Source organism: Acipenser ruthenus, chromosome 2, assembly GCF_902713425.1.
Source record: "Acipenser ruthenus chromosome 2, fAciRut3.2 maternal haplotype, whole genome shotgun sequence".
Lineage (NCBI taxonomy): Eukaryota > Metazoa > Chordata > Actinopteri > Acipenseriformes > Acipenseridae > Acipenser > Acipenser ruthenus.
In genome coordinates, this window is record NC_081190.1 from 78,454,880 (window position 1) to 78,474,728 (window position 19,849).

The 19,849-nt window shown below is 38.6% G+C and overlaps 1 protein-coding gene across 3 annotated transcripts in view; it reads right to left on the minus strand.

The window, feature by feature from the left end:
- Positions 1 to 19,849, minus strand: part of LOC117409461 (tudor domain-containing protein 7B-like) — a 44,159-nt gene that overhangs the window by 19,283 nt on the left and 5,027 nt on the right. For 2 of the 3 annotated variants that reach the window (XM_034015566.3, XM_034015567.3), the window contains exons 3-10: positions 17,957 to 18,104; positions 12,720 to 12,924; positions 7,518 to 7,562; positions 4,801 to 4,883; positions 3,304 to 3,521; positions 2,393 to 2,925; positions 1,406 to 1,595; positions 744 to 855 (exon numbers count right to left, since the gene is read on the minus strand). In XM_034015566.3, the coding sequence (XP_033871457.3) occupies positions 744 to 855; positions 1,406 to 1,595; positions 2,393 to 2,925; positions 3,304 to 3,521; positions 4,801 to 4,883; positions 7,518 to 7,562; positions 12,720 to 12,924; positions 17,957 to 18,104 (1,534 nt within the window). The remainder of the gene's footprint in view (positions 1 to 743; positions 856 to 1,405; positions 1,596 to 2,392; positions 2,926 to 3,303; positions 3,522 to 4,800; positions 4,884 to 7,517; positions 7,563 to 12,719; positions 12,925 to 17,956; positions 18,105 to 19,849) is intronic. The other variant, XM_034015568.3, reaches the window with a different exon arrangement.

Consider the following 19,849-nt stretch of genomic DNA (forward strand, 5'->3'; position numbering starts at 1 on the left):
GGGATGCTTTTCTTCGGCAGGGACTGGGAAACTGGTCAGGATTGAGAGAAAGGTAGAGACTTACCCAAAAAGACTGTAATTGCTGCCAAAGGTGCTTTTACCAAGTATTGACTCAGGGGGGTGAATAATTATGCAACCAACAAATGTCTTTGTTTAATTAACTTTTGTGTCGCACTAAAAAATATTTTGCACCTTCAAAGTGTTAAGTATGTTGTGTAAATTAAATGGTAAAAATCCCAATTAAATCCATTTTAATTCCAGGTTGTAACACTACAAAATGTGGAAAAGTTCAAGGGGGTCAATACTTATGCAAGGCACTGTATATGAATGACATTTAATTAATCTTCACGCCACATTAACAAGCAGTCAAATCCTGATAAACCTCGCGGGACTTCTAGGTCCCAGTCTGAGGTGATGTATAAACACATTTAAAAAAAATATTTATTTTGGGTCCTGTTCTCTCAATAAAATGGTTCCTTTTTTAATTACACCCCTCCAGATGGCAAACAAACACCTAGTTCTGAATTATACCTACCGAAGATTTTACAGTCCCAAATTCACTTCAAGAGTTTACCTTGGGTCAAAGGTTAGTGTTGAAATGGGTGAAACTACCACTTAAATCAAAAATACAATATTTTTGGTATGGCATGCAAAAAAAAAAAAAAAACGAAAAAAAAAAAACTCAGTTTAACAATAGCTTGTGGTACATTTCATTCACAACGAGTCATCCAAATTGAACTTACCTGCCAATTTGCATTTTGAAGCTTGAAAGGGCAACGTATAAAACTGGTTGTCAAGTTCACAGAGTTTGCTTTTGCTGATAACCTCAAAAAATCCATGATCCACATAGTACACCTTAAATAAATAAAATATTTTTTTATTTTTTATTTTTTTTAAAAAGCAATGTAATTCACTATAAAAAGGTTCTCTGGTAGTCATAAGACAACAAGTTGCATGCAACTTCAGCAACATTCCATTCACAATTTTACAAGCAAGGCAGCAAACACTTGTGTTCTGCTTTTACAGTTTATTACAAAACACAACCCCACCAAATCATATGCCCATTTAGAAAATAGGATTGTTTAAATTGTACAATTAGTTTTCCTTCTAGAAAATACTGGTTGGTAGGTTAAACTCATAATTGCTAGGTTAAGCTCAGCAAGGTACTATACATTAAACTGTCACTGCAGTCTGTGCTTCTGATTAAACTATTTGATTTTTAAATGGATACAAAAAAGAAATCAATATTGATTACCAATATCAAAGTAGCTTCAAATCATTCAGTAAAAGCATCCTGTAAATTTTATTGGCTTCTTAACTCCCCTTTTCAAAAGATTCTGCCTTTACTCTCAGATAGTTTCTGTTTTTCAGTTTACAAAAGCAGTTTAAGAAACCTTGCCTTTACCTTCACCCCGTCTCCTGTTACTTCACAAATGTTGGCTCGTAAAAATTCATCCTCCTCTTCTGCTCGAGCTGCTACCAGCTGCCCAGGAGCCAGAGAGTGCAGGACCATTTTTTCTTTATGCTGGCTGTAAAATTCTCTCATGCCATCCTCAAGTGCTTCTTGAGATTGTGAGTAACCCTCCCCAATGTACCTGCAAACAATAAATAAATAAATAAATAAATAAATAAATAAATAAAATAATTGAGCAAATTTCTCAATCAAATAAATTACAAAAAAACCAAATGAACACAAGTTCAATGCAATTCATCTCGACCAAAAAGGCATTCCATACAGGGAGATTCAAAAGTAGAATGCTGATAAACAAAAAAAAAATTGAATTGCTAGCACTACAATAGCTTTTGAATGTAAAATTAAACCTATGGGTTTTATACCCAGGTAAATTCTGCAAGTTAGATAAATTACCAACCATATCATCGATGTGATGTGTAGGTCGATTTAGTGTAAATCCCCACAAACAATTGACTGGGTAAACCGCATTAAATAAAAGAACCCACTGTACTGTATGTATTTGGGTCGTACTATATTAAATCAACAGTTCACAATACGAGTCAAATGGGAGGCTGTGTGGTCCAGTGGTTAAAGAAAGGGGCCTGTAACCTGGAGGTCCCCGGTTCAAATCCCACCTCAGCCACTGACTCATTGTGTGACCCTGAGCAAGTCACTCAACCTCCTTGTGCTCCGTCTTTCGGGTGAGACGTAATTGTAAGTGACTCTGCAGCTGATGCATAGTTCACACACCCTAGTATCTGTAAGTCACCTTGGATAAAGGCATCTGCTAAACAAACAAACAAACAAAGGTCTGGCCAGAAATACAACCCTGGAATGTACCCTTTTGCAGCTCTTTCGAGCTATGCATCAATAAAAGCAAACCACCTCTCAGACAAAAAAAAAAAAAAAAAAAAAAAGAATTTAAAAAAAGTTGCTTGCCGAAGTATGACTTCATTGGTATTGCTCGATTCCATTACCAGCACAGAAGGATATTCTTCATTTGGGATGACCAGTGGTGGAACAGTCAAAATGCTGAGCCTCTGAAGTGCAGTTTCAGTGACCTTGAGTGTCACCTTGTTCTGGTTCTCATCCTCTGTCACCTTGGCATAAAGGATAGCCTTCTTAGTGTTGTCCGGCATCGGGTAATCTGCTGTGCAAACATCGCTCAGCAGCGATAGGTCGTCTAGGATAAACTCTGGGAACTTCAGTTTGTAAACGTCCTGAAACAGCTTGGGTAGGGCACTGGCCCAAAGACCACTGCTGTATTTTACAAGTAGCTCGGCCACCTTTAGTTTAATTTCTGGAGGCACTCTTGGTTTGCTGGTTACTGGAGGCAGCGTATGTGTGGGAGAACCAGGCTTCTTAAAAACAGGCGATGTTCTGTCTTGGCTCAACGCTGCTTTGGTTTGTGCGTGGGTCTTGGCTGGGTAAAGAAGCAGTTCCAAAAGACCACTGGTACAGGGCTTTTCCACCTGGAAAAGTAGAAAGGTGTTGAGTTCACAGCACTTTAGTGGCCAGTAAATTGTGTCCCTATTCCAGGTAGCTACCTTGGTGTCCACTAGTAATAGACCCCGATAAGCCATAATCTTGATGAACATACTTATTCCAACATATGTTTATCCAAACCAAGTGTTCTAACCCTTAATCTGGTAGAGTTTATTTTAACTTTAGAGGAATTGTCTATACTTCCATTTGATGAATGTAAAGGCGTTTCTGTTGCCATAATTTGTAAGACAGGTGTAAAGTATGTATATAATAAGTAATGTATATACTGAAATATAAAATCGCTGGTGGTAGTTTAGACAGTTCATACTACACAGGGTATGCATACATGAAATTGTTAAACTTACTGTACAAATCTGGGTCCAGTGTTCTAGCTCTTTCATTGCATCAGCAGGCAGCTCTTGATTGTACAACTTGCTGTAAAGCTGTGGCAGCTTGGAAACCCAAATCCCATTGCTGAATTTTCTCAGAATCTCTTTCAGACGAGTCTGGACCAACTGAACATTATAGCTGCTGGGTGGAGGAGTACTAGGGCTCACAGGACTAAGGCTTTCATTCAAGTTAACTGAAGTGTAGATTGAAAACAAAATCAGTTTAATATGTACACAGAAGCAATTAATTTTATAATGGGCTCACCGGTTTGCATAAGTACAGCAACAATGAGTAGTGGAAAGGGATTAAAAGGATTTTGTCTGCCTGTGTTGGTTTAAAGATTTTCATTTTTTTGAAATCAGGTTACACCTACAACATTTTACAGTACCCAGGTTGTGTAAACAAGTCACCCCTGCAGAAAAAAATACAGATCTTATTTCTATAGATAGAATAAACAGTTTCACAAACTTTACAGCATGTCAATACATGAAATAATCAATACGGGAAATGTGTACCTGTATTGGTATAAAAGCACAAACTCCAAAATTAACAGCTCATTTGTTTCTGAAACTTCCAGGTTACAGTACACTTAACTCGCACAGAAATAACAATTCTGCAAGAATGTGTTATCCTTCAGCTTCAATATGTCATTAAGAAAAATAGTGAGGAAAATAAATTAAAACATTTACCAAATATACCGAAACAAAATCCAGCTCTATCGTTATAAAACAAGGGCTTGTAACTAGGAGGTCCCCGGTTCAAATCCCACCTCAGCCACTGACTCACTGTGTAACCCTGAGCAAGTCACTCAACCTCCTTGTGCTCTGTCTTTCGGGTGAGACGTAGTTGTAAGTGACTCTGCAGCTGATGCATAGTTCACACACCCTAATCTCTGTAAATTGCCTTGGATAAAGGCATCTAAATAAACAAATAATAATAATAATAATAATAATAATATAAAAGTTACAGCTACGGCTCTCAATGCACTTGTACAGCTTCTTTAAAAGCGCAAAACAAAAACAAAAATATATATATATATAAAAAACGGGATTTCACAAATGTGGTAAATCATATTCTGAAAAGCATCCTTTTCCTTGACCCCACACGTTAAAATCAGTTTACTTCAGTTATTACTACATCATATACTATATAATTACTATATCAACACGATGCCGCCTGAGCCGTAAATATGCAGTCGTATTTAGACATTTCAAATATTTATAATTTCTTTATTTTCCACACTTCCTTAAAATGACTTACTAAAAGCTTTTAAAAAAGGACAAGAAATTTGACAGTGTTCTATTATTGAGTGAGTTGTGTGTCATAACCCATTTTCATTCCAGTATTTTGGCTTGCACTATACACTGTGACAGTAGTTTTGCATACTTACAAATGTTTATATAAAAATGTAAAACAAACAGATAGGTGAATGCTATATAATGACAGAACGGTGGAAGCACTAAATCACATACCGTTTGATTGCTGGGTGTTTCTGGAAAGGTGAACCTGGAAATCCCTTTGAAATCTAGGAGGGAGAGTCAATCTCTTGTCTGATCTACAATAAAAAACAAAACTGACTGACACTCAAAAGATGATCAACAACTTTGTATAAAAGTTGGTTCTGCTTATGTTCTTTGCCTCTCAACATAATACAAACTACAAATAAAACAAACAGTCCATGAGCCAGAGTGAAAGTCGGTACCACCGGGGGTGGCAACACTCATTATACAGGCTTGTTTGGATGGTTACGTAGCGTGCTTTTACACAATAACCTTTCCCCACGAGTAGCTTTCCTAATATTGCGGCCAAACTCAAAATGGCTGCCAAATACACATTTTTGCAAATAGATTTGTTTCTGGTGATTATATTTCCATGATTTAGTTGTTTGTATGAATAAGCAGATTACTACTAGTAGTAGAATTAGCGGTAGAGCAACTAACAAACTCCAACTGGTGCATGTAGTTACATATGGAACACAGCATCCTCCAAAGCACATATTGCTACTTGTGGTGAAGTCATTAACAGACAATGCTGAGCAAATACTTAACCTCGGCCATCATGTATCCTACTCGGTAATGGAACAGATTGAAACAGCCCCATCTCCACAAATTGGCATCAGTCTCAGAACAAGGAGTTATTATGCCAACAACCAACCATTCACCCTTACGTGTTCACTACCCTAGCTTGGGAAACCTTGGCAGACTTGGAGACTATCAGTGGTGAAGGAACATCACATTGTGTAAACCTCAATTCATAGGACCACAGCCTGAAATACCAGTGGTAAAAGATTTAAAGAGCAAGCAGAGAACAAACACTGAATGCTGTAGAAAGAGTAGGACTTTAAGAGGACACCACAACTGCTGGACTTGTTTCACTAGCTGGACTTGTTTCAACATCCTGGTGCATAACTATGTCTGTCACCCAAGACAGTATTAGTTACTTGCACACCATCAATGCTCTTGCAACACAAATGTCCACTGTCAGGGAGGTGCTGAACCAATCACTCAGGATTATGCAGGCACTTCAGTTACTAAAACATCATGTGTGTTTGACCAAGCTCTCTCTGCAAAAGCTGCTGAAATGCACATGAACACACAACAATGCTTTTGAAAATGTTATCAGGATGGGTGACTCATACAATATACAATCTTCTGACCACCATTGGAAAGCGTTTCCAAGATGCAGGTTTAAGAAAATTGCATGTGGAATTGGTTGATTTCCATTACATGAGAGTAGATGTTAAAACTTGCTGATTTGAACTTGGCTCTCGCCAAGATAAACACCAACTAAGACGTAGCTTGACAGTAAACTAATGTGATCCATATGTGTCTCCATCCATTTGTGCTTCCTTCCATATGATGATGTAGATATCGTTCTGTCTGGTGTTGATGGCTGAAGTGTAATGCTGGCTCCAGGGATCAGCTTATTGCCATGATTAGGGGATAAGGGAATGATTACAGAAGGATCCATCCAAGGGGTCACTGAAGGACGGCATTATAAATTGTGCAGTCACTCAAACTAGTGTATGAGGCACTTCTCCGATTCGCACGGAAATAATTCCTTCCCTGGCTGCATGCTAACCACACTGCTGATGATGTGCACTTGGAGGAGGCTCTGAAAGTTATGCATGGGATGAAATCTCTAAAGAAGCTCTAAAATGATCAATCATGCAAAATACTGATTTTATGTCGCTCAATTAACTTACGAGATGGTAGCAACAGACATAACAGAATTCTGGATGTCCTATGTGGACCCCAATGGAAATAATTCTACTTTGTTGACTTTTTGGGTCATCCAGGGTATAAGGTCGACATACTATATTTTTATGTACATTTTTGGACTTTAAGAATTGTTGTTTCACTGCTGATCTGTTTTATTGAGGTTTGAACTTTTACATTTTATTCAATATCCTGCTTTCTTTTTGTGAACATTGTATGTGGACTTCTACCAAATAAACAAAACAAATATGGTCGACATTACATTGGACTGCTGCGGGCATCAAGGGAAGGAGACTAGATGTTACACCTAACATCCATCTGTGCAAGGATTCCTCTGAGCTTTGCCTATGGTAAGATGAACTATACACGCTACTTGCCAGTCTACTACACCCAGATAAGTTACACCAAAGCCATCCAAATGCTCATGCCCATGTTCAAAATGGAGGATTCTCCATGCAGATGGGAAACCCTTTGGAAGAATTCCAGTAGATCAGGCAATTGAGGAGACAGTAAATCAAGGACACCAACTCCAGGTGGTACCAAGGGATTTAGTTTCAAACCAGGTGCAGTCAGCAGATACTAAAACAGTGGAATATCGTTGCACATGCCTAAAGCAGTTGGGAGAAATGACACAGCTGAAAGGTTCCAAGTTAACTCAAGCAGATCTTCAGACACCTCGGATTCATAAAGACCAAGCAGATGTTGAAGCTTTAGCTGATATTCTTAAGAATAACTGAATAAATCCAATGAGCACTGATGAATCAAAATTGTCAAGATTAACAGGCTTGAAGGTGATCCTCCCAATAAGTAGTTTCATGACAAGATGCCCAAGCAAACTAAAAACCACCTCACCAAGAAGAAACACGTGGTTAAGACCCAAGGAAAAGAGGTCACCCTGAAAAAGCATTTGTTTGGATACATAATTGTTGCTCAGAGAAGAGGAGTTGGGCATTAAAGATGTACTTTCACACCTGCTTGGTCCTATTCCCTGGGCTCTGTCAACATCAGATGGCTTCCTGTAAAAAAAAAAATAAAAAATAAAAAATAAAAAATAAAGTCAACTTTTGGAAGAACAATAGAACTACTGCTGAAACTGTTCCACAACCATCAGTGTGTATTGCTAATGTGATGAGCCTGGTTCACAATATGAAAGGAGAAAACAAAACCTTTGCCCAATTGGCAGACTATGCCCTGTCATTGATGCTACATGGAGGTGCAAAGTCACAAGATTGATGTAATGTTTCTTCCAGCAATGGAGAAATTCTTGAGTAGCTCATTCAACAAGGCCAGCCTCAAATTATTGATTGAAGAATTGAAAATGCCAGATTACAGGAGAGAAACTTAATGACATGTTATGTACACAGCATCTGAGAATTTATGCTTCAAGCTAACCAAAGACCACTTTGTGGAAAATCGAGGAACTCAAATCAACACACAAGGAAGCAGACACTTGAGATTCTGCATGCACTACATGCCTCAAGTGATGGGTACAAAGCAGCAGTAAAATCACTGGTGAAGACAGATATTCTTATTCTCTGTCTTGCATTCAGCAATTCTATATCTTGCTCAGTGTATCAGAAATTTGGGGACACAGACCCAGAAAAGATTGATTGACATTACTAAAGGTGCAACTTCCCTTGGGAAGGATGTATGCACAGTGTTGCTTGGTCACCATGCATTTTCCAGATGCGATACCATTGGTGCCTTTGCTGGCAAAGCAAAGATAATAGCCCTCAAACTTGCAAAAAAGAGCAAACTGTCCAAATTCACTTGAAGTCTTGGGATGTTTCACCGGAGCGGTTTGAGAATTTGCATTCACCTGTTGTGTGTATGCCCAAAGTACAACATTTGATGTTAATGAACTTCGGTACCAGTTCTTCTGTGCGAAGAGGAAAGATTGACTCATCAGCTTCCACCTTGCAAAGACTGCTTATTCCTACGTGCTAACTATCAAGCCAGAATTGAATCTGAACCTGCTGTGCCAAGTCCAACAAGTTGTGGCTGGACCATCACCGATGAGGGGGAACTTGGACATTCAGTGGATGACTGGTTCACCAGCACCCAAAGCTGTCCTGGCACTTATGAAATGCAACTGTGTCTGCTCCTGCAAGATAAATAATTGTGAATGAGTTGGGAAGTCTCAAGTGTAAGTGCAAAACTGTGCAAACCAGAAGAATGATGAGGATGATAATATGCAAGCTCATTTGGAAAAAGATTGACAATGATGATAATTATGTCTAAAACAATAGGTTTACTTTTCTATAAAATTATATTACAAGTTTACAATTAAATGTTAGACAAGTATAAAGACTAGTGTAACTGACAAACAAACGGCAAGTTTCTCTTCACTTAATGTGAAGGCCATGGTTATTATATGAACCATTGCCCCCTGCCCCCCATCCAATTGTAACAGTGTGCATTGTATAATTATGTATGTTCATGAAGTTAATTCAGTAGGTTACATAAACTATGATGAACATCTTGTGTTAAATGGCAACCATGCAAAAACGTCACTTGTCAGCTGTGTGGGTGTCTAAGCAGCTGATTACCACCACTAAGCTACCATTCTGCAAAAGGTTATCACATGTAAAAATCATCTAGGGAGACATACACCCCAGCTATTACCGATTGAAATTTAGGGTCATGGCTCATGGACTAAAAACACCATTCTGATGCCACTTTAACAAAAAATATATATTCAAACATAAAAAGATTGAACGATTGAGTTTACATTTACAACCGATTAATTAATATATGTAAAATTTGTATTTTTTCCCACTGCATGTTATTTTTGCCGTTACAAGCTTAGTTAAAAGGGTGCATCAAGCAAAACAAGGAGATAAATTCTTGGAGAAGTGGATAAGACTCTTGTACTAGCCTACAGATGCCTTGACCAGACTGCACCCAGCTACCTCCAGACCCTCATCTCTCCCTACACCCCCACTCGACCTCTCCGCTCCGCCTGCGCTAGAAGACTGGCTCTACCTATCTTGCTCTTAATTGTATTACTTGCACTGTGATTCTTGAAAATGTATTTGTTTACAACTAAGTCGCCCTGGATAAGGGCGTCTGCCAAGAAATAGTCAGATTTCCAAAATCAGATACCAACACGCCCTAGTGTCTCATCAGTTTTTATTGCAGTTTTTTTTTGGTGCCCAAGTACACAGGAAGTGGGGGTGCGGTCGCACTTCACCTTTTCTCTTGTTAACCTTAGTTTATGTATCAGCATGATAGATCTGCACTGCCTGTAAATGTTGTGAAATCATTTTCACAAAGTTTTAACCAATTAGAATTGCCAGTTGGAGGCTGGCATTTAGTGTTTCAATCTATTAGTACCAAGTACTGCCATGCGAGAGCAGGTGCTTATTTCAACCCATCGGCACAAAGCATAGTCCTGCCAGTGAGCGTTTACTTCCCAATCATCTCCTAGCAGCTGGTTTTGCTGTGCTCAACAACACGATGACAGAACTTGTAAAACAAGCATATTATAACATTTAGTGCTGCTGTCTTCGGTATGTGCCACATATTTAGCACACGGTTGCTTTTTTGTAGTACAGTCTTCCCCTATTATAACACGGTTGTCAGGGTCCATAATTAGAGACCTCTTATTTGTGCTGCCAATATTCGTTAAGATGCATTTGTTCCCGAAAAGATTTACAATGGCCAAATTAACATTGCAGCGTACCGTGGATAATGAAGGAAGGATACACACAATTTGCAGGTACTCGAATACACGGTTTATTGGGAAGATTTCTCGAGCCCCACCCAGCCTGGGCCACACCAAAAACAAACACAGAGCACCTTGTGATTCAGCGGTCAGCTCTGTCCACAATGTGGGCTTTCACGTCAATCCCGGCCAAGGCAAGCTTACCGCTTCCCTGTTTAAACACACACGCACACAGGGTCCGTAGACCAGTTGTGTAACAGTATACATCCAGCGTGGTTACAATATATACAGTATAATAGAAACTGCTACTCCACCAGTTTAAAGTTTACACCACCTTATTTAAATTTTATATTTATAATAAATGTAGTAAACCATAAATAAAAACACTGAATCCAAGGATGTTTATACACACTATGACCTGTTCAACGGTCACAATAAAATGTAATTTTTTACATGTTCCAATAGGTGCTTGTTTTTGCAGTTTGCCTTCCCGTATTTAATATATTAAAACACACTGCAACACAAACTCTACATTTTTGGTGAACTATCAATAAACATACTGGGTCATCCGTTAGCTCCGATGCCTCGTGGCTGGAAAAGTAAGTTTCAAGCCCTGCTAAATTAAGGGATTTTTAACGGGGCCACATTTAACTAAATGTCTGTGTGAACTCTGCATAGTTCATTCTGCTGCTGCTCTGCCGAGTTTCTATACTCATACCCTCACATAATAGCTAATCTGCAATAAAAGGCAGGATTATCAGGCTATTCAAATACTCTTGAGCCTGTCCCTCAATTATGAAACTAAGGGTATTTTCTCCATTGTCTTTGTGTGACCTTCCCCAGTACCCAAATACTACACAAAACAGCAAGATGATGTAAGTGGTTTTGCTGGCCAGGGCAGATTTTCAGACTTTTCAAATGTTTGCTTGCACAGCATGCTGAATTGGCAAATGAATAGTTGAACCACATGTTCAATTCCCATTCAGAAGTGAACAAAAACAGCTGCTGAATTCTGATTTAGATTGCCAATTTGCTTTCTGGGCATACAGTCAGATAAAGAAAACAATGTATTTACATTGGTTTAGCTGCAGGGAAACTGTGCATTAAAAAAAAAAAAAAACCACCCAACAGATTTAAAGCCCTATTTAGCAACGTTCGCAAACCCAAGGCAAATCGCAAAACACTTCTGCCACAGAATAGGCACCTCTACGTAAATCGTAAGAGGACCTATTCTGTCAACATGCAAGTAGTGTGTGATCTGTGATGCCAACAACTACATCACAAATGTGTACATGCAAACTATCATTGCCCTGTTCAGACTTGTTTATCCTCGCTAATTCGCAGGTGGCAGCTGCGTTTCAGTGGGATGACGGTATGAGAGGCTGGTTGATAGGGGACAGCGGGTATCCACTGAAGAGGTGGTTACTGACACTGCTGCTGAACCCCAAGACCCCTGCTGAACAGAGGTATAACCGTACCTTTAAAACGTGCTTGTACTGTAATTGAGCGAACATCTGGAATCCTCAATGCGATTCCGATGTTTGGATGTCTCTGGGGGAACACTACAGTACACTCCTCAGAAGGTTAGCAATATCATCCTGGCTTCTGTTTTACACAACATAGTTCTCCAAAATGGATGTTGAACTGAGAGGAAAGATTACAGGGTTTGAGGGAAGCAGATGTTCAACTTGAAGCCCCAGTGTTGGAGGTTGCAGATGCTGCAAGTGCGAGGCAGGTCAGACAAAGCCGTCGACAGGGGTTCACATAACTGGTACACGGGTATGCATGCTGACCAATTAAAAAAAAAAAAAAAAAAAAAAGTTGTTTAAAGACGCAAATGCGTACCGTCGGTATATTTAACAGGAAAGCATATATAATAAAGGCGGCGTCGGTGCTCACAGTTTGAAGGTAATCTATACATGCCCAACTTAAGGAAACTCCCGATTCCAAATTTTGATGTGCATTAGCCCACACATGGAGACCCGACTTCTAAATCACATTTTCGTGCGCTATCGCAGCAGCTGCGCACATATTTGCTAAATAGGGCCCATTGCATTTTATTAAATATTAGCCCCTTGAGCAAAGTAGTTGTCGTTTACCTCATCTAGATTGGTATTTGAACACAGCTCAGGTTTTAAGTACCAGTGAAAAGGCTTTTGCGTCATCTTGAGTACTAGTTACAGCCAGTGCCAAACAATAGTAAAACTATTCTAACACAATGCTTCATTTTGCCCTTTTAAAAACAGCCCAAAACACACCTAATTAAATAAATACCACTATAAATATTTTAAAACAGAGCTACTGCTTTCCATTTGCAGCTGGTTAAGCACTTGTAAATATATCAACCTGTTTTGTTCGAGGCATATACATTTGTACTTGGGCAGGTACATCTTAAAAACCAACGCAAGTCCAACCTGCAATTTAAGCATGTCATGCACACCCATTACTTATTTGTACTACCAAGTCAATAGATTTATATGATCCAAGATTCAATTGATCTACTCACCTGTCTCCTGCGGCAGGGGGTTTATGCAATAACACATTAGGAGTTCTTCCTTGAGATGAGGGGGTTATTTTGGTATCTGTCTGTTGTCTCCCTAGAGCTGGCCCAAACGCTCCATATCCTCCTCTGTTTCCTGTGGTCAGTGGAGTTTGCCGCCTCATACCACGGTGCAGGTTTTCGGGCTGTCGTAATGACGTCTTGGGTTTTGCTACATTTTTGTTGTGCACAACAAAACACTTAATCAGATTTTTGCTATGAAACCCAGGAAGTGTAACCCCAGCTCCTGACCTCATTAAACTTACCAACTTAGTGCTGAACAATTTAAGCTGCAATTGTAGCTTAAATTGAAAATATTCAACTTAAGTTTGTTATCCAAATCATTGGTTCAACCCCTATGTAAAAGGAAGAACATATACTAAAAATAAATTTCACACACACACACACACACACACACACACACATCTTGTCAACAGATCATTTAAGTTTACTGCCAACTATCTTCAGCCAGGCAAGGTACAATACACCAAAATTATGCTTTCTGTCCATCCATGTCATGGTCATTCCCACATAGATAAACCAAATGCCTTAACCTCCAGGTCAAGCTTACAGAATACCAGCATGTTCTGCTTTAGACATTCTTATAATGGAAGTAGAACACATGATCCAATATGTATAAACTTCTGCACAGTTTTAAAATTACATTTTCTACTATTTATTAATCCCAAATCACTTTCATCGCTGTCAGTTATAGCAGTTCATTATGCTCAAGCTTCTCCTCATCTTTAATGGCAATGACAGAGACCAGGCATTTATTTCCAATATTTGCCAGCAGAACCGACGCGTACTGGACACAGGCAATTATTTGAGACCCAGCAATTATTTTAAGTTTTACGGTAGCCTTCCTGACAGAAGAGGCCAAAGCCAGAGCAAGAGAAGCTGTGCAGTGTCGAATTTCGAAAGGTTTTCTGAACTTAACCTTGCTGGTGAAAAAAAAAGTGGAGGTAGCACTTGTGAAAGCAATGAGGATCTGCCACTTAAAAGAAAGTCAAAAACAGATGGCTTGGACGCAAACACACCTCACATGAGCCCGGCAGCACTGAATGCGAGAAACATTTCACCTGAAATGCCCTTAAGTATGAAATTTTCTGTGGTGGAAAAACAATCAAGATCGATTTCCAAAAGTGGCATGCTTGGCCAGAACCATCTTAAGCATCCCGGCAACGTCGGTCCCACGTGAGAATGTATTCAGTAAGGCTGGGCAGATTGTCAGCAAGCTCCGGTCATCGCTGAAAGCAAAAAATGTGGACACTATCGTGTTCCTTAAATAAAAATCGAAGCCATGGACAATACTGTTACTGAAGTGTTCACTTTATTTGTAAATTTGTTATGATGTTCCCTGGATTGGTTGTTAAACCGCTTGGTAGGGATAGAGAGACAGAGAGACAGCTTTAACCCTTTGCGGTCCATTGTCGGACCTGGTCCGACATTGCAATTATTCCCATCAGGTCCATCATTATAGAAACGCAAAAAAACGGGTTTCTAGTCGTTTTTTCTCCGGAAAAAGCCGAGAAAACCATTCAATGGCCAAGTGGGAGCGACAGGAGCCGAGACAAGCCGATTTAAAAAAATAAAAATAAAATGAGTGATCAGGAGATGATTGATGGGTATGTACGACTTATTTATTTCTTAGCATATGTGAAAGTGATAGCGAAGGAAAGGGTGGGGTGGGGCTGGAGATGCCTAGCGAGTGCTTTGTTGATATGCAGGGCCTTTTAAACCCGTTTGACAAAAAAAAATAATAATTAAAAACAGCGCGTCAAATTAACTGCGCGTGTGAAAATAAATTGGACCCGACGACGCCCGACGTGCACTTAATAAATGGACAGTAAAGGGTTAATTTCACATTTTCCAAGTTGCCCCCGCATATCCGACTGCCTGCATTTCGTTCTGGCTCCAATCGCCGAATTCAGCTTATTAATTTCTACTACAATCATCGCTAATTTAAACAATCTGGTATTCAGTTAAGGCTTAACTATTAATTAAGGTTTAAAAGGGAGAGAGATGGAAAATAAAAACCGCAAACTAGAAGCCCTAAATATATATATAGCAGTGACCAAACATGATTTTTTTGGAAAAGCTTTTTTTTATTTATTTTTTACATTTATATATATTGTGGCAGAGTAGGGGGAGGAAATGTACACTAAGTGTACTTTGTGGCTGCCTATGCACATCCACAGGTTAATGTAATTGTTTAATTGGTGTGAGGACTGTGCAATTGTTTATCTTATTGATTAATTGTAAAGTTTGGAATGTGACCAGGTGGTAATTTAATGATTGATTTACGGTACCCCTGGCCACACCCTATAAAAGCACAAAGAACCGCTTGTTTGTGGAGTGTGTGTTGTTGTCAGGAAGGTCCAGTGTGCAGCCTGGACCCAAAGGTATTAAGAACGTTTATAAAACGAGGAGGAGGCCATTCAGCCCATCTTGCTCGTTTGGTTGTTAACAGCTTATTGATCCCAGAATCTCATCAAGCAGCTTCTTGAAGGATCCCAGGGTGTCGTATATAATTTTATATATATATATATATATATATATATATATATATATATATATATATATATATATATATATATATATATATATATATATTATATATTATATATTATATATTATATATATATATATATATATATATATATATATATATATATATATAAAAAGAAATCAACATGGATAAGATAAGAAAATGATTGCTAGGCAATTCACTCCCATTAGCTCTAGCGTATACCAAACAGCGCAAGAGGTTAAAGTGCTTTGTTGGGATGAAGATTAAGCAAATTGTACTATTTGTTTATTTTTAAGAAAGCCCGTCATAAGCATTTAAACAGCCCAATTTGTTTGTTTTGTGGTATTCATTGAGTTTTTTTTCTAGCACATCAATGTTACACTTTTGTACTTGTAAAGAGTGAGTGAGTGTGCGGTAGTAGAGAGACAGTGAAGAAAGGAGAGAGTTGGAAGGTTAACACATTGCGTGTAGTATTACTGTCAAAACACATAGAGGGCTCCCGAGTGGCGCATCCAGTAAAAGCACTCGCTAGAGTGCAGGATGCGCTCTATAGCCTGGACATCGTCGGTTCGAGTCCAGGCTATTCCACAGCCGACCGTGGACGGGAGCTCCCAGGGGGCAGCGCTCAATTGGCAGAGCGTCGCCTGGGGGGAGGGAGGGTTAGGTCGGCCAGGGTGTCCTCGGCTCACCGCACAGCAGCGACCCCTGTAGTCTGGCCGGGCGCCTGCGGGCTTGTCTGTAAGCTGCCCAGAGCTGCGTTGTCCTCCGACGCTGTAGCTCTGAGGCGGCTGCACGGTGAGTTCGCAGTGTGTAAAGAAGCGGGCGGCTGACGGCACACGCTTCGGAGGACAGCGTGTGTTCATCCTTGCCCCTCCCGAGTCAGCGCAGGGGTGGTAGCGGTGCGCTGAGCCTAAAAAATAGTTGGGCATTTCAAACTGGGGAGAAAAATAATAAATAAAAACTAATTGGCAACGACTAAATTAAAAAAAAACAAAAAAACATAAAAGGACAGTTACAAAAAAAAAAAAAAGAGAAAATGACTGGTACGTACTACAAATACCAAAACACCATCTTGTTTAAAACAGCAAACTGGTTCGCAGTGCAAAATTAAATCAGCTGGAAGATATGACAAGACACATTGATGTCTTCAGTATCTTCCATGACAGCAGGTATTTTGGCAGGTGTTTTCTTTGATTTTGGTGGCGCAGTGATTTGCTTTTTGTTCCTAATTGTGACATTGTGCTGGATATTGTAACAGCTTGAAACACTAATGGACCAATCAGCATGCAGCATTCTAATAACCCGTTTTATAAATATTACTAACACACAATAAAATGTAGTTTACATAATACCAAAACTAAATACTGTAAAGCCATAAATATATGCAAGTCTTATGCGTTTTTCATGTATGGAAAAATAAAAGCAAACATTTTTGGCACGAATATCAAATTCCACTAACAATACATACTTTGTTTACTGAAACAGGTCACCAATATTTCTGAAATAAAATAGGTTATGGGTGTGACTCGGCAAATACTTTGGTCACAAATATTGATGGCTTCACAGTATCTGACAAAGCCATTTAGAATTTAGTTCAATTTGATTCTGTGCTGCATGCAAACACACTTGTCCCAGATAAAAGTAAGTCCCACCAGAGGTGCCTTGCACAGCGGCGTTGGGAGCATGTTATTTGAGGTACTGATCTTGTCCAACAGACATTGGATACTCTTAAGTTGTTCTGTGCCCAAACTAATTTTTCATGAATTGATATTGCAATGCAATTTCCACAGGAAAGTCTGTTCAAGACCCGATAAGACTATAGTGTGATCAAATTAAATGGAACACCACCTTCTAAAATTAAAATAAATAAATAAAACAAAACAAACAAACAAACAAAAACAAACAAAGTCTTACACATAGTTGAGTTTCCTGTATACTATGTACCCTTGAGGCTTTCAGAAATAGGTCAGGTTTTTATCTTGCTTACAGTACAGCAAGTATAGGGATCAAATGGACATGGCACTTGCACAGGGTGTGAATCAGAAACTTTGGCTGCAAGACTACCTCTAAAAGAACCAAGATTTAAAAATGCAACCTGGCTTACTCAATTGTTTTTATGCAGTCTCTAGACTTAGGTAAAGAAAATATGTTGGAGTACACAGTATGAGGGAGAGGAGTCCAATTGTCATGTATTTGATAGTCAACCCCCCAACCTTGTCACCATACTAGCAAGACAGGACCCAAAGATACTTTGGAACACCCCATCTCAGACTTGTACATGCCTCAACTTCCCTTCATATCATATGACTGGATGCCAGTCACAAGCACTGTGGAGGCTGTAGTTTAACAGGTGCTTGTATGCACAGATATACTGGTGCTGGCATGGTAAGTACATTTAAAAAAAAAAAAAAAACACACACAATTGCATGGCATAGCCAATCTTTGCACTCAAGGCAATATTGTTTTACATTGGATCAGAATGTAATTGAGTTTATCACACTAAAAGAAAACTAACCCAAGAAATGATAGACTTGTCAGCTGCTCAGTGTTAGTTTATAGGTTATGGATTTTCTAAAGGTTAATAGTAAATCAAGAGGTTTTTCCACCATTAAATGTTGGCAGCCTTATTAGTGCAGCTCCTAATGGTAAGTAAACCTACCAGTACACTTACCATTTGGCATAAAAGGAGTGGCCCGCTTCACCCTCATCTGGCAATTAACCATCAAGGATCCACCACTTTTCCTCTTTGAGGTTCTTTGACGAGCCACTAGTTGCGCAATATGGACCGTTTCACGACAAACGGTGGCAAAGCACACCACCTGAAAAGCAAACATGACTGGTTCTAGTTATCTGCAGTAGGAACTTCAATGTTAAAGTGCCTTACTGCAGCCATCTGCAGGCCCCAGGGGTGTGCAATTAAAAAAAAAAAAAAAAAAAAAAAAAAAAAAAAAAAAAAAACACACCCCACACACACACATTTTGTCCCAGGATGGCTAACTGGAACACCGCTGCAGCAGGGGGACCCTGGCTTCATACCCTGATTGTTACGGCCCCCCCCAAAAAAAAAAAAAAAGAAAAAAAAAACACAATCTTTCCTTGCACTACTCCCACTTGAAAGAAACACACAAATACACACACATTGCCATGTGATTTACATTCTTAATTTTATTTTTAAATAAAATTGTACAATTGTTTATATCTTATATAATCTCATAAGCATTTATTTCTATTGATAAAAGCATTTGTCAAACTTAATGTTTTAATAGTGTCACAAAATCGAAGGATTGTGCATGTTTAATCACTAATATATATATATATATATATATATATATATATAAAATCTTTATCAAAAAATATGTAAATATGGTACATTGAAAACTAGGTCAGCAACACAAATCAAAATAAATTATTTTTTTTTTTGCAAGAGAAAGTTTCTTGAAAGGCTTCTAAACAGTTTTTTTTTTTTGTTTGTTTTTTTAAACCTATTTCAACAAGTACACGCTTGACCACGAAGTGTTATAAAATTACACAACACCTTAGTAACTTTACTAGATTGCTGCATTTAAAAATGTCAGGTTTGTGTATTAAGAAAGCACCATCACTTATTTGCTCATTTACAAAAAACGTAAATACCTCCAGTTTAAAAGATTAGCCTGTGTCTTGACAAAGGTTCTCGCTCTAAGGCAGTCATTTCTGGGTTTCTTTGTAACCAACAGAAGATCAGCTTCTTCCATAGCTAGCCGATCAGGCTGATAGGGGTAGGACGTAAACATTTTTAAAGTGTTTATGACCCAAATACAATCTTGAGGTGCATTAATTTATCTGTTTTCTTTTTATAATAGATCACTACCTTGCGTACTTTTGTTTAACTAGTGAAACGTGTGCTTTAACACAAAATGTTAGATAGATAGAGATAGATAGATAGATAGATAGATAGATAGATAGATAGATAGATAGATAGATAGGATAGATAGATAACCATCAAAACTATAAACTGACAACTAGCTAATGTCACGGTTTAATAAAACAAACCCAGTTTTTTTTTTTGATATCCCTTATTCTGTTATTACTTCTTAGTTAATTTCTCCAAAATTGTACAGCATTTAGAAATGCAGTGAAAAGGCAGGGTGCAAGAATACATATTTATGAACAAACCAGTTAGTGTAACATGTTGCATGAGTCTTTTAAATGTAGCAGTACTGTGCTGGAATTGGCTTTAAATTTTCAAAACAGCTCGGTTGTGGTTGTAACCTTATTTATAAGGCCGTACAATGCCAGATTCAACGATAATGCGGCACACATTACTTTATTTAAAATCGCTGTCTATAGGTGTGTATGATTTGTTAGTTACCGAAATCTCAGTCAACAACTGAAGACAGATAAGAGGATAATTTCATACCACTTAATTTGCACCGATGAAACATAACCTGGTTAACCGTACTGATGGCATATCAAGTGCTAGATGACAGATATGGTTGCATTCTTGTAGAACTTAAAAGGATAAAACAAAATACATTTTTGACAAGGAATTGCATTAGTTCCATTACTTAGTTGAGCACAAGAT